This window comes from Oryza brachyantha, chromosome 10 (assembly GCF_000231095.2).
Source record: "Oryza brachyantha chromosome 10, ObraRS2, whole genome shotgun sequence".
Taxonomy (NCBI): Eukaryota; Viridiplantae; Streptophyta; class Magnoliopsida; order Poales; family Poaceae; genus Oryza; species Oryza brachyantha.
The window spans coordinates 13226530-13241115 of record NC_023172.2 but is presented as its reverse complement, the minus strand read 5'-3'; the positions used below and the strand labels follow the sequence as shown (position 1 = coordinate 13241115).

The following is a 14586-nucleotide window of genomic DNA, read 5'->3' as shown; positions in this document are numbered from 1 at the left end:
TCGTCGTGCAACGTGAGATTGTTCACTTCCCCGAACTTCACTTGTCGTTCACAAGGGGGCTGTAAATGGGATACCACATCTTCCGAGCCACATAGTCCACTGTATCCGACTGTCGACACAGGTTTGAAAAAACACACATTTTAGAACATCAAACAGGAATGTGAAATTCTGTATGCGATAGTACCTCAGTCATGTCCTTGAGGTCCCCTGCATCTACGTCGCAGCGCCCCTCGGCCAGATCTTCGAAAACGGCGGCACGGACGACTGCTGCGCCGACACGTGCGGTGATATGCCTGATACTGCAATACATGGTGGTGTGTTGATTAGAAGCAGTGGAATAGTTGGATCGTTGTATCGATCAGTCTGCAATTGCACGGGTTGGATGGAGGGCTAACTTTGACACTGATGGAAAGAGGATTCCTTTCCGAATTTCATCGTCTGTGATGTATGACGCAAGGCTGCATCAGAAATCATTAGATTAGATGCATGGCTCGGTTTTATCCGACAGAGGAACAAATCACAAAAGACATCCAACATACATTAAAAACAGAAAATGTGCCATTTAGAAAACGTGTCATTTAAGGTGCTAAAAACGCCACTTTGTGAAACGCTCTGGCTGAAGCGTGCAGGCTTTTTAGGACACTTGTCCAAAATGTTGGACGCTATTCATTAGCACTTGTTGATGCAGTTGAGATCTTAAGAAAAAGGAGCTAAGACCAGGCAACAGGCACAAATATGATATGATAAAACAACAGAAACTTACCACTCAGCTGCTGCTTGGAGCATGCCATCTGAAATATGCCGAGCGCCTGAAAGAAGAGCTCCTAAACCGATCCTGAATTTTACACAAATTTCCATTAGCAAAACGCACAAAAAAGAAAACAAATGGGCTTGTCAAGGCAAACTAGAAGATTGTCATACCCAGGAAACAGATACATATTGTTTGCTTGATTAGCGTATCCTTTTCTACCATTGCCTGGGAAACCACATTTTAAAATAAGTGGTATTCGGAAAAAGTGCCAGCGAAAATGATACAAAGAATATTAAACCAGACACACCTAAAATAACATTACTGAAAGGGCTTCCACTGGCAAATACTGCATTTTCTCCAACATATTTGAATACATCTTCAGGAGTACATTCAGCTGTAATACAGAAACGGATAAATATCAGACATTTATGTTTGGGTATACTAATGAAAATATTAGGGGGGGGGGGTGTTGATGGAGGTGAGGAACCTTTAGTTGTTGGATTGGACATCGCAAAAATTGCAGGACGAGGGGAATCAGATTCTTTCATAGCCTTGAGAACCTGCAGAGGTACAAAGTTGTAGTTAAAACTCCACAGTTGAAATTGATAAGAGTAACATATGAATATGCTATAGCATATGAATATGACAACTTAGATACTAATTTAGCACTTTGAAATAAGCCATCTCTATTATTAAATTTGTAAAGGAGATAAATTTTGAAACCTAACAGGACAAATTTGATGCTGCTGTAGTGCTGTGTCCATGGCCCACGAATCAGGGTGAAGCAAACTAAAAAGCACAGAATGGCCCATAAATCATAAATGTAACCTTTATAAGGTCAGAGACTCAAGGATGCTACCAACCACTAGTATCAGACTTACAAGGGTGCGTTGCTATATTGAATGTATAAAGATTATCGGTATGTGAAATTCTTCTACATGTTTTGGTGTCAAGACAGCCACAATTTTTTTGAAATGGATTATATACTGCATTAAAAGGTCGCTGGTCTGAGAATTCTTAAGACATGGTTGGTTAATATAAGGAAGGGCATTCTTCAACTCTTTTGTAAAATAATGAGATTAACATGTTAGGGATTGTTGATTCTTACCTCCTCATTAAATATGCCCCCAACTCCAGAAAGCCCTAAAAGCACATGAGGCTTCACTTTCTTGACCTGGTGATCAGTATAAAGCTGAATTAGTACAGGCGCAAGCACAGAAGCACTGGAAAACTTACTATTCTAATAATTAATAAACTATTTTGGCTCCAGCAGCTGAGAAAAAAATGATCCTAGAATTATTTTCATACCACTTCAACAAGACTAGCCCCCTCATGCAGATCTTGGACCTCGTCAGGACCAAAACCTCTGGCAAAGCGAGCAACTGCAGGATCCAGGTCCTTTCTAGATTTGGTAATAAGGCCCTGCAGAGTGCAGCATAACAGTGGCAAATAAGAAGCCAACCAATTGTTCACATAGAAAACATGACTCTAAGAGTTGCCCCAAAATTGAATTGAAGTCACGTAAGGCAAAAGATACATATTGGAAAAGCTTTTTTCTTTTCTTGCAAAAATAGCTTACATCTTTGTCCAGAACCCAGAACTGATTATGCCCTTCCCCGCTCCTATTTATCCCTGGCATCCTTAGCATCGCCTGCTTAGCCATGTTAAGCACACCTATCCCAGCACTGGATTCTAAAGAGGAATTAGAATGGACGAAATAGACTTTCACAAGAAATAACTTATATGAAACAAACTGGTAAATTATGCAAGTGTATCAAGCATATCATATACCTTCCAGCTCCCACCACGACTATCTTCTGCTTAGGAAAATCCGTGAGGGGTCGACCTTGTGCTCTCACAGCTCCAAGTAGGCCAGCTAGAGCAACTCCTGCTGTCCCCTATTGAATAGCACGAGCACAACAAACAATAATATGGAGCTGGGAAGGATACTAATCGATGCTAATAAAAAAACATAAACATAATAGGAAGTCAGGCAAGCAAAATACCTGCACGTCATCATTGAACATGCAAAATCGGTTTCGATACCTCTGAAGAGTTTCAAAGGCCCACTTCATTTGGAAGTCCTCAAACTGTAATTTTACAACTTCAGTAATGGTGCATCATTTGGTTGGATGTTAGGTATTTAAACATTACCATGAAGCACACAAACCTGTACAACTGCTTTTGGCCAACGTGCATGAACAGCTTCCATGAATTCATCTACAACGGACAAGTATTCCGCTCCTTCCAACCTAGGTTGCCTCAGTCCTAAATCTAAGGAAGTACTCAGTAAATTATGCTATGATACAAGAATTTACTCAACAACAGTGAAAGAGTTTCAGAAGTTGTGTATTTTATCTTACTCACATAGTTTGTCTTCAAGAAGCTTTGCATTATTTGTTCCCACATCAAGCATTATTGGAAGAACCTAGATGCGTTGATGCATACCAGTGGTGTGAAAATGTTAGAAAATGATACATAACATATATAGTCATGTGCTTCTGGCTGCTAATATCTTATTGGGAGAATGCTTGGAAACATATTTCTTTGCAGTTATTTCCTTTACTGCCAGAGAGTAAGTAGCATAGTACAAACCTTTTGTGGGTTGATACCAGCAGCTGCGACATAAACATCAAGTTTGCCAATAGGTATACCTATACCCTGAACTCCAAGATCACCTAAACCTAGAATACGGCTCCCATCAGTCACAACAATCATGTCAACCTGAAATAAGCAACACGGCCAATCAGATGAAGAAGTTCAGCACAAGCAGAGATAGAACCAATCATATTGCACAAAGTTTCTACAGTTTGTAGAAATGTTTACATAGTATCAAGCATAACGTGGTAAAAGAACACGGATGAATGCTGACTATTGGTTTAAGCATACAATGTTGTGCAATTGCCTATTAGCATTGTATGAAAATAAATCCAGTATGCAGTATAGCTCTCGAAAACCACTAGTGGTTGCAGAACATTGATCATGGAGGTAAGATTTTACAGCCGGGCAAACAAATGTTGAATTGTTTTAATTTCACATCTCAATACTCAAATTGGATCAATCTCTTCCTCTACTACTCTAACAATAACATTAGCGACAACAGAAGTTTTTCTGTAACAATCAAGTGTACCTTCTCAGCTGGCCAGTTGTAAATCATTGACATCATCTCCCCCTTATCCTTGGCACTGAAATACATCCCACGGGGCCGTCTGAACAAGCCGCTGTAGTTTTCACAGACCAAGCCAACTGTTGGAGTGTATATTATCGGCGCAAAATCCTTGATATTGTCGATTAGGACCTGGCAAAAACAGATCACATCATCACGTCGAACACTCAAAACACCTCGAGCTCATAAATCATCCCATCGTATTGCAACAGCGAGAGCTCACTCTGTAGTACAGCGTCTCGTTCCGGTCGTGCAGCCTGTTCAGGATCCTCCACTTGGCCAGGGCGACGATGGTGTCGGGCTCTCCCCGGGTGTTGTGCTCCAGCGACCTGAACGAGTTTACTGCAACACAACAACAAGCGCGCGCATCAATCGCATCAGCAAAGCGGCAGACCGCGTGATCTCGCCGCCGGATTCGGCCGCACGTAGGGGAGTAGCGCCAGCCACTCACTGAAGCGGTCGTACTGCTGCTCGAACGACATGACCCGCGGCGGGAGGAGGCCGCGGAGGCCGAGGCGGTCTCGCTCCGTCATGGGGAACGCCGTGTCCTGCGGTGGCAGAAACCGAAATCGGATCCCCCGTGAGCCGAAATTGAACCACACGATCGCGGAGGAGGAGGAGGAGAAGAGCGTGGGCGTTATACCTTGTTGAACCATGGGTCGTGGAGGATGTCGGTGCCGCGCTTGTGGACGATGCAGGGGCCGGGCACGGGGGCGCCCGCGGCGGCCGCGGGGGCGGACGACGACAGGGCCCTCCGCTGGATCTGCGCCGACGACCGGCGAGCCGCGTGACGCCACATCGCGGGGCGGAGATCAGCTGAGCTCGCGCTGGGTCCTCCCAACCCCACCAATGGCGCGCGGGCACGACGCGGTCGGCGACGGTGGCGGTGGCGCGTTGCTCGGAGCTCCCGGCGTCCTGGGGGATTTTTGAAGGGTCGCGCGGTGCGGGCACTCGCGGTGAGGACACCGCCGGCTGGCGCGACGGCGGGAGGCTGTAGGGGGGGCGGAGGAGATGGGCGGTGAGGCGAGGGGGGTAAGCTGTGCGCGGTGGAGGGGAGACGGACGCGGCTCCTACCGGTGGAGGCGCGGAGGTGGGTCCAGCCGAGAGAGACCGACCGGGCAGCATATATGCGGATTCCGGGCCGTTCATCCTCGCAAATTGTCTTTCCATTCCATAATTCAAATTTGTTAGGTTTTATACGTGTGTTTGATTCTTGTCACATTTATAGTAAAAACATTTATAGTTAGAAAGATCATACGTGTCATTGATTCATAATAGGATGAGTTTGTATTTTTCTAACTCATTGGCTCGTATAACATAGACTCATTTTTACTCAAAATTTATCATACTTATGTCCAACAATTTGGGTTGGTCACATTTTACGTGACTATTATACCTTTGGCAAATTGGTTAGGGTAAAGTTAGCTTTTAATAAAATATAGACATATAAGTTAGACCTATCATCCGTTAAGGGTTATCTATCGCAAAAAAAATGAAGAAAAATGGTAACATAGTATAAATGGAAACGCTCGAAACACGCGCACAGTTACATAAAAACACACATGTGTATCTTATTCTTATAAAACCACCTTGCAATGTATTTTGATATGGACAAAATTATCATGGTGTCAATGAGTATACCCTTTCAAAAACACAAGACTACAGATTCAAGTATTTTTCAGCTTGAATAAATACTGGTGGACTATTTGCTCAAGTCTAGTTTTCAAGTGGTTGCGTTTGTCAATTAGGCCCCATTCAGTTTGAAATTTTTTTTAAAAAAAAAACATCGCATCGAATATACGGACACACATTTAAAGTATTAAACGTGGTCTAGTTACAAAACAAATTATAGATTCTGATAAAAAACTACGAGATAAATTTGTTGAGTCTAATTAATCCATCATTAACACATGTGAGTTACTATAGCATTTATAGCTAATCATGCACCAATTAGGCTAAAAGTATTCGTCTCACGATTTTCTCTATAACTATACAATTAGTTTTTATTTTTATCAATGTTTAATACTGTGTCCAAAAATTGGATGGGATGTTTTTTTAAGAACTGTCTTATTCAGCAGCTGCAAAGCTTGACCCGGGCCGAGTTTATGCTGCAAAGCCGCCCCTCTGCACGCGGAGAATCGGAGCCGAGCCGCAGACGATCGATCTACGGATGGCGCAGCAGCATCAACGGCATCTCTGCGGGAGCGAGCGAACCAGATGCCGCTCTTTGCTTTGCTTGCCTGCCTGCCCGAAACCCCCTTCTGGCCCGGCACATTTTTGGAGGCTGCTTTGGCTTTTCATCAGCAGCCATCCGATCCGTGCACCGAATCGGCTGTGATTCCGGGCCAGATATATATGGCCCTCGCAGCTCGATCGCAGCGTGCGCTTTGCTCCTCCACCCTTTTTTTCGCTGACTCGTGGCTTTTTCTGATCGTTTGGTCCAACTTTCAGATTACGTCGGGGAAAAAAAGATCCGCTCTACGGTTGCGTTCTTTTTAGCCTTTTTATTCGCTCATTACTCTTACTAAAACAAAAAAATATGGTTAGGATATGGTAGATTAGAATTAAATATTAAAAAGTTAAAATAGATTTATTTAATGTTTTAGATAAACTCATGTATATAAAATTTTCATATAAAACGTTTTAAAAACATACCGACTAACATCGAGGTGGAAAAGAGTACGTCTCTCTAGCAATATCTAGCAATATGTCCAACTTCATTCAGATCTCTCAATTCTAAGACCAAATATATATAGGGGTGGTAATTAGCAAAGACACGCAATCTTTCACGACGATTCTTAAAAAAATCAGCTAAAAAATCTATAATATTTTAGTCCACCATATTTTAGACTCGATCCTTAAATTTCATATGTAACAAGATAGATCCATTACCGAGCGTACGTAGAGGATCTCTCAACTATTAAAACATGGCAAATTGAGTCCTTCAACGGTGGTGGTTTCATCATATGTAATGTCCATGTGACATGTAGTGACACGGTCTTCGTCCCAAGGTGTGACACTAGAAAAATAAAAATAAAAAACATAGCAGAACCGCATGTCAATAAGACAACAATAATTATAATAAAAGGTAGCCGTCTTGGTTCGGTGGTGTTGTTTTGGTCTCTATCAAAATCTGGGAAGAGAGCGCGAGCTTGATGACTCTATAAAAAATGGTGATAGAAAGCTTGTGCTCGACTTGGCTCAACAATCTTTGTATTAGTAGGTTGTAACTCATTCCTAAGCTGTCAGAGAGAGCGGGTACAAAGAGATGAAGGCATGACACAATAGTTATATGATGATTTGTGCTAATCCACACTCTATATCGACATATAGGTATAGTGTCTAGGAGGGGCCCTCCTCCACTATAGTGTTTTGCCCTTGAATTGGCCATGTTATTTGTGAGGCTTGGACGATGGACAAGCCCTCGACCTACGAGACAAGGTCAAGGGTAGGGATTCATATCCTCTGCTATTGGTAAGCAATGACAGAGGACTACAACAGTACATGGTAAGGTGCAATGGTAGAGAACGGTAGATACATAGTATACTATGGTAGCATTTTTTCCTGTGCCCATTAAAAATTATTATTTTGCTGCAGCTAGTGACTGTAGCAGTCAATTCAAACCTGTTCATCTTACATCGGATGACTGATATTTATCCAATTGCACCGTACTATTCATCCCTTGCCATTACTGACTATTGGCAGACGATACAAATCTCAGGGGTAGGCATAGTAGTAGCAAAGAAGCGAGGTATTGATGACCGCTTGACCTGTAAGGTAAGATCAACATGCCACTAAAATGAAATCACCGCCCAAACCATCGAGGAACTCAATTTACGCTCGTTTTTTCAGTTTGGGGACATGAACGAAAAAGAGCCCAGTGGACTTTTCTCTTATATATCAGGCCTCGTCTACTGGCATTTCTCCTCTAGACTAGAATCTATGATTGGGCTGGGTAGAAAATTTTGGACCTTTATGCTCGGATAGATATGTTGGGCCTGATTTTGAGCATAGAAGCATCAATCATTTCAAAAATTTTGTTTTGTTTCGAATTCAAATATGACAATGCAAAAAACAAAGTCGAGATGATGTTATTTCGCGCCAAGCCGATTTCTTCTCAGCTCGCGCGCGCGCGCGCGCTACGGCGCGAGATGGGGGGGGGGGGGGGGGGGTCAATCGCATCGATCCCTCACTCCGCGTCGAAGGAGATGAGCTTCCGCATGCCGGAGTCGCCGGACTCCCAGACGACGGCGACGAACGCCGTGCCGGTGCCGATGCCGGCGTCGCCGCCGGCGGCCTTGACGTGGAGGCGGTAGTCCACGCCGACGACGTCCTGGGTCTCGGCGCGGGACACCTGCTGGAACACCAGGCGGTCGCCGGTGAGCCGGTCGTGCTTGCTCACCGCCCAGTTCCCTAGCCCCTGGATGCGCGGGTCGCCGGCGTCCGGCACAGGCGTCCACCCGCCGCCCGGCGCCTGCAGCAGCCGCCGTCCCGGCGACGGCGCGGCCGCGTCTCCGGCCACGCAGAACGAGACGGCGGCGAGGAGAGGAAGAAGGAGAAGGCCGCGTGCCGCTGCCATGGCGCGCACTCTCCGGGTCAACGGCTTGACCAAGCCACGAATCTCCTCTTAAAATCCAGGTGCTTATGTATCAACAACGAGGTGAGACGAGAGGAATCAAGAGAAGATTTCAGTTTTGAATCTGAGATCATTTTTTGCATTCATCTCTGAATGATTCAAGATCAATCCCGAATTAATGAAAGAGATACACACGCATGCATTTTGTGGCACGCAAATTAATCAATCAAATTGTTAAAAAAAGATGTGCATTTCTGCTCGTACTGCTTCTTCTGCATATGTGTTGTGCTGTCCATGGTCAGATACTGCTACTGCTAGTGCATCTCACCCTTCATCAAATTTACCCAGTAAATTTTGAACTTTTTCTTTCAACATGGCAAGTCAACAATATTACCTCTGTAAGATATTTTTTGCTTTCTCTATATTCGTATCAATATTAATAAATATGAAAAACCAAAATATTTTATTGGTTTTTTTACCATTCTTGAGAATTACCTTAAGGTGTTAAACATTTTAATGCAAAATTTCGGTACTTAAAGAGCAAGTATAATAGCAGGCTATAAGCTGGCTAAATGTTAAGGTGAAGGAGAGAGAGGAGAAACGAGCTATAAGCTTATAGCCAACTCTGGCACCAGAACCAAAAAAACTCTATGAAAGAGACAAATGAGTCATGTATTAATTATAAACAGGACTGAGAGAAAACTACAAGTATTCTTATAGCCAACTTGCTGACTGTATTATTAGTATTGCTCTAAGGTATATCATATATCAGGGTACTAAATTTTACATTGAAAAATATGGTATATTAAATTATTTTTTAAGAATGGTAAAAAAACTCTATTTTATAACATGGAATGAGGGGGGGGGGGGCGCTGCATAAGCTTTTTTGGTGTAACCAAGAAAAATAACTAGTACGTAGTATTATACATTACAATATTTTCGGATTATTTAGGTACTAGTACATATTTTTACGCTGTTGGTTGCACAAGCCATGGGGTACAAAATGAACAGAACTCGTCACAAACACCACACATGCTCAGAGAGTGAATTCTGCCGATCGTAGTGCGCGCAGCTGATTCAGAGCGCAGACTTGATCATGGCGAACATGTCGGGGTGCTGCCGCGGCGCGGGGGCGGTGGTTGCGACGTCGACGGCGGGGCGCGTCAGCTTGTCCATCTCCTCCACGAACTTGTCCATGGCGGGACCAGGCAGGCACATGGGCACGACGATGCCGTCCTCCCCCTTGGCGTTCTTGAACGGGATGAGGAAGCTGGCCACGCCGGGGATGGCGCCGACGCCGCCCTTCGCCGGGCCGCCGTACGCGGGCTTCCCCCACCCGAAGTCGAGGTCGCCGAAGCCGGCCTTGGTCACGTCGGAGACGAGGTAGGCGCGCACCACGGTGAAGTGCGGCCGGCCGCGCTGCACCATGAGGTCGGCCACCGAGCGCATGTACTCCACGTTCACCTCGCCCTTGGCCGCCTTCACCAGCTCGACGGCGTAGCTGACGGGGTTGGCGCACAGGTCGCCGGCGGTGGCGACGGCGACCGGGAACGCGAACGCGTTGCCGTAGTAGCCCTCGGGGATGCCGGCGCCGCTCTTGCCGCCGCGCGCGTTGACGATGCAGATCATCCGCATCACCTCGTCGGCGTCGGGGGCCAGTGCCACCGTGCGGCACTTCCACAGGCAGCCGGTGAGCACCTCGAACGTGGTGGCGCGCTTCCGGATGCCCGGCGCGAGGTGTGACCTCACAGCGGCGACCTCGCGGGGCCCGAAGAAGAAGGAGCGGTGCGCCATGTCGTCGAGCGGGATGATGGTGCCCTTCGTGTCCGGCACCTCGTCGTACTCCCGGTGCGCGAACCCGGGGCGCGGCGGGCTCCGCGCCTCGAGCAGCTCCCGGCCCCACACCGGCCGCACCGACGGCGCCGCCGCGCCGCGGGCCAGCTCGGCCACCGCGCCGAGGAACTGCACGAGCCCCTGCGCGTCCGCCATCGTGTGGTGCAGCCTCACGGCCAGGATGAACCCGCCGCACGCCAGCCGCGTCACCTGGAAGAGCAGCAGCGGCGACCCGAGCACCGCCGACGAGCCGGGGACGTCGAACACGAGCTCCTCCAGGCACGGGAACGGCGGCTGCAGCGCGTCGCCGAAGTGGTCGAGCCTCACGTCAGCGTCCGCCTCGACGAACAGCACGCCCTCGCCGGTGCACTCGACGGCGAGCTTGCGCCCCTCGAGCTCCCGAAGCCTCCCGGCGAACGGGTAGTAGTGCACGAGCGCCCTGGCGACGGCGGCGCGGACGACCACCGCCGGGTCGCGCCCGCCCATGGCGGCGCTGCGCCGGTAGAACTGTATCACCGGGATGTGGAACCGCAGCCCGTCCTGGTCGTCGATGTCCGACAGCTTCTTCAGCTCCCTCGGCGTCGGCCTCGCCGGTGCCACCAGCTCCGCCGGCTTCCTCCTCACCGTGAACTTCATCGCCGCCGTCGAGCCCGCCATCTGCACGATCCGATCAGCCACGACACGTCGCCGCCTCGCCGGCGAGGAGATCGATGGCAATGCACGTGTGCTCGCTGCTGCCGCTGCTGCTGCTAAGTTTGGCGAGGTGGTGAGAGGGAGATGACACTGGTGTGGTGTATATATACACGAGCGAGCGCGGCAAAGCTGAGCTCGGTGAGTGTGTGTGAGATGAGTTAATTATGGAGGATTTTTTTTAAAAAATGTTAATTATGGAGAAGTAGAGATCAGGGAGCAGTTGCTAAGCAAGTTGCGAACAATTGCGTCTGGTCAAGTCAATAAGTATGCACACCAACGATGAGTTTTTTTTTATCGGTTACATAAAACATGCTAGTGTGAGATAGGAACAAATGTTAGCAGCACTGCATGTTCTTAAGCCTCATTAAATTTGTAGGTAAATCGTCTTGCGTCCGAAAAGATGCACCCTCTTTTTTCTCTTCCTCTCATGCTTAGAAATGAAAATTTGAATTTTTCAATCTTAAATTTAGAGTTTTGTTTTTATTTATTAACATAGTTTAATTTTCAGTCTTTATTTTCATATTCATAAGAACACGTATATAAAAGTATTATTCTGTTTTGTTTGTAGATATACCGCTAACAATTATCTCCATAGCGTCAGAATTTGGAAGTATATATAAAGGTAAACACTAGTTTGTTAATGGGTTAAGACCTATGGGTGCTTTCTCAAGTCATCCGGGATATATCTCTGGCTAAAATTAGGGATAGCAACGAGGCAGGTCGGGGACGGGTTGGACAGGAACGGATCCGAACCCGCCACCCGAATAGTATACCCAAACCAAGACCTAATTAGAGAAACGGGTAAAATTCCATCCCCGTACTCGACCCGACTGGGTGACCCGCTCACCCGCTGCCGGCTCGTCAACCTACGCCCCGCCCAGCCGCCCTACGCCTACTCGCTGGATCGGTGCCTCGCCACCCCACGCTAGCCGCCTCCCCCACTGCGTGTGCCGCCGGCTAGAGCGGGAAGGGAGAGGGACCGGGATCCAGACTCTGGACAAAGTTTGCTGGCCGCCGTCTTGCCGCTGTGCCGCCCTCTTTATTGCCACGTGATAAAATATGATAACATGAAAGAAAGAGAAAAGTGATTGTTACGCATGGTAACGATTTAGAGTCAACCCTTACCATTTAATTTTAAAAAAATATTGCATGGGTAATGAAAATACATTTTGTTGTATTAATGAAGAAATTATATCTGAATCTACCACGCTTATTAAAGAAAATTACCGAAATGGACAGAGAAAAGTCAATGCTACGCTAGGCAGAAATGCCCCTAAGCCATGTAAAGTTTGATGTTAATAATGAATGGATACACCGGGCCCCGGAGGGAGGGAGGGGGACAGGACTTAACTCCTACCAGCTCATCCTGTGGCGCCTAGCGTCATGCATGTCCTCCTCGTCATCTTTCCTCGCTGGTCCTGGTCACTGCATGCATCCGGTTTGCCGTCCTCTTCGTTTTCCATGCGTGAGACTGTTTGCCGCTTGGTCTCGCGCGGTCGCGTCCCCGGTTCAAACAGCACGCCGGGAGAGCCGTTCGATTGCGGATGGACGGCTCAGATCGAAGCTTCGGGTTTTTGGATTTTTTTTCCCTTCTTTCCCGCGAGTTTACGCTGCATCGTGGCTTTATTAATTATCACTAGCAGATGGGAGGAAACAGCACGTTCAATTGCAGTTTTTTTTTTTTAGTTTTTGAAAAATTTAAGAAATGGTGCATACGTATATACTCGTAGTAGATGCAAAATTTCCTTGAAAATACATTGTAGTTCGTGGTAGTTTGGTCAAGAGTCAAGACAGTCCGTTATATGAAATTCACTGGTATTCAATCGGAAAGACTAGTCTTTCGTCTTCCTAAATATGAAACACGGAGCAAGTGGCCACATAAACAAAATCTTCAGCTAATTTTGTAACTGCAAGATAGAAGAGTCAGCCCATGCATTTGCCATTTCCTGTTGCAACTTGCAGCGAAACATTCATCAGGCTTGGCTCTCCATGAGAAGAACCCTAACAACCATCCTTGCATAATTCAGGTCAGGACCCCATGAGGCCCATGACAAAGCATGATAAACATTCTGTAGCGCCTCTGCTGGTGATATCGTAGTGCGTTGGTGGTTGTGGCCTTCCTCTGCTTGTCTGAATCTGAAGAAGATTGGAGCATGTTATTTGCGTGGTCACCATGGATCCCCCGGCCAAGCTGCTAAATCCATTAATTGCATTCAATACATTTTGTCTGAACCTGCAAAACTGAATTTTTCACGCCAGGTGGTCGGGTCTTGGCTGTGATTGTTTTCCAGCAAGAATTAGGCGAGCTCAACATGTTTCGGTTCAAATTATGCACTGTTTCTTCCTCTGAAATAAACATCGATTTGTTTCTTGTCTGAATTTTTTGGCTTTCCCTGAGAATTGCAGGAGAAGGGGCTTGGTAATTTCGCGCCATTTCCAGCTCCAGCTTCCACTGCTTAATCCATGGTGTCAACTGCAGCAGCGTGGGATTAAAGTGGGACGATTTCGAAAGAGACATGTGCAAAGAAAGGCAAAGATGCTTTGCTTTGCACTGGCACAGAGTGGGCGACCCCCTTCTGACGTCAACTCGCCATCACTAGCTCACCGATTGACACCTCACCAACTCACTAGTTTAATCACACTACCAAATTACTCTACTTATTAGTTATCTACTACTCACTCGATTAATGAATCAACCAATCGCTCGGGCATCCTGAACAAAACCACACGAAATCTTCAGAGAAATGAGAGAGAGAGAGAGAGAGAGAGAGAGAGAGAGAGAGAGAGAGAGTCGCCCAGAAGGTGTCAGGTCTGAACTCACGGTGAGAAGGCGAAATCACAGTGTTTTTGTGCAAGCGATGGTCGATAGCTGCTCTTGTGAAAGCAGAGGACTGACTGACTGAGCCTGAGACTGACAGTGTTGAGTGCTCGTATGGTTCATCACCGGCTCACCTGAAACACGTCGGTTCTTGTTCAGTTGTTCTGTTCTTCAGACGAACACATGGTTTAAGCAGCTATTATGTATGTATATCATCGAACTATGTAATAATTGGCTGTGTGGTTTGTGTTAGAGTAAAGACCAGGTCATGGGACACATATTGGTCAATCACTTGAAAAAACTGTATCCACCAATCGATTTTGTTAGAAATTGGATCGCAATCGAACAGTAACCAAGAAAATCAAGCAAAGTATCATGTGGACAATCACACATCTTGAAGCAAATCTGTTAGTCACGAAAATTGATTGATAGATTAAAAATTTTCAAGCGATCGACAAATAGCAAATCTGAGGTTTTATCATCCAAAAAGAAATTCTAAACCAACATGAAGGCGTATCCTCAAGAACCAGAGATTTTTTTTAAAAAAACCTATAGGATTCATGGTTGTCAAGAGGACCTGATTATCTGAATATTGCAATTTTGAACCGTGGTTTGTTTAGGAGCTATGAAAACCAGTTGATTTGGGTGGAAAAACGCGTGGAAGAGGATGATGTTGCTTCTCCAAAACCAGTGGAAATTTCCTCGTGGAAAGCAGCACTTGACTGACTTAAAAGTTATTTTTTTCTTTT

At 46.3% G+C, this 14586-nt stretch overlaps 3 protein-coding genes across 3 annotated transcripts; all 3 read right to left on the bottom strand.

Annotated features, from left to right (window-relative positions):
* Positions 1 to 26: 26 nt before the first annotated feature.
* LOC102709210 (NAD-dependent malic enzyme 59 kDa isoform, mitochondrial) lies at positions 27 to 4801 on the bottom strand. The gene is made up of 19 exons (XM_006662428.3): positions 4561 to 4801; positions 4369 to 4465; positions 4141 to 4259; positions 3882 to 4049; positions 3347 to 3475; positions 3119 to 3179; positions 2922 to 3025; positions 2758 to 2841; positions 2543 to 2649; positions 2331 to 2436; positions 2060 to 2173; positions 1860 to 1925; positions 1239 to 1311; positions 1059 to 1145; positions 922 to 976; positions 764 to 835; positions 396 to 458; positions 185 to 299; positions 27 to 109 (listed from the first exon to the last, which is right to left on the bottom strand). The coding sequence occupies exons 1-19, from the start codon at positions 4714 to 4716 to the stop codon at positions 38 to 40; spliced, it is 1848 nt and encodes a 615-aa protein (XP_006662491.1). The 5' UTR covers positions 4717 to 4801; the 3' UTR covers positions 27 to 37.
* Positions 4802 to 8106: 3305 nt separating this feature from the next.
* LOC102708931 (cysteine proteinase inhibitor 8-like) lies at positions 8107 to 8496 on the bottom strand. The gene has a single exon (XM_006662427.1). It carries the CDS (start codon positions 8494 to 8496, stop codon positions 8107 to 8109), a length of 390 nt encoding a protein of 129 aa, XP_006662490.1.
* A 733-nt stretch (positions 8497 to 9229) lies between these two features.
* LOC102708653 (benzyl alcohol O-benzoyltransferase) lies at positions 9230 to 11084 on the bottom strand. The gene has a single exon (XM_040528239.1). It carries the CDS (start codon positions 10981 to 10983, stop codon positions 9571 to 9573), a length of 1413 nt encoding a protein of 470 aa, XP_040384173.1. The 5' UTR covers positions 10984 to 11084; the 3' UTR covers positions 9230 to 9570.
* Between the last annotated feature and the right edge of the window lie 3502 nt (positions 11085 to 14586).

Excerpts from the sequence above, each read along its gene's own strand:
- LOC102708931 (XM_006662427.1), bottom strand. The coding sequence starts at position 8,496 with ATGGCAGCGGCACGCGGCCTTCTCCTTCTTCCTCTCCTCGCCGCCGTC.
- LOC102709210 (XM_006662428.3), bottom strand. The coding sequence starts at position 4,716 with ATGTGGCGTCACGCGGCTCGCCGGTCGTCGGCGCAGATCCAGCGGAGG. Across the intron at positions 3,476-3,881 it reads ACAACTGGCCAGCTGAGAAG|GTTGACATGATTGTTGTGAC; the intron begins GTACACTTGATT and ends TGCTTATTTCAG. Across the intron at positions 300-395 it reads CTCTTTCCATCAGTGTCAAA|TATCAGGCATATCACCGCAC; the intron begins GTTAGCCCTCCA and ends CATGTATTGCAG.
- LOC102708653 (XM_040528239.1), bottom strand. The coding sequence starts at position 10,983 with ATGGCGGGCTCGACGGCGGCGATGAAGTTCACGGTGAGGAGGAAGCCG.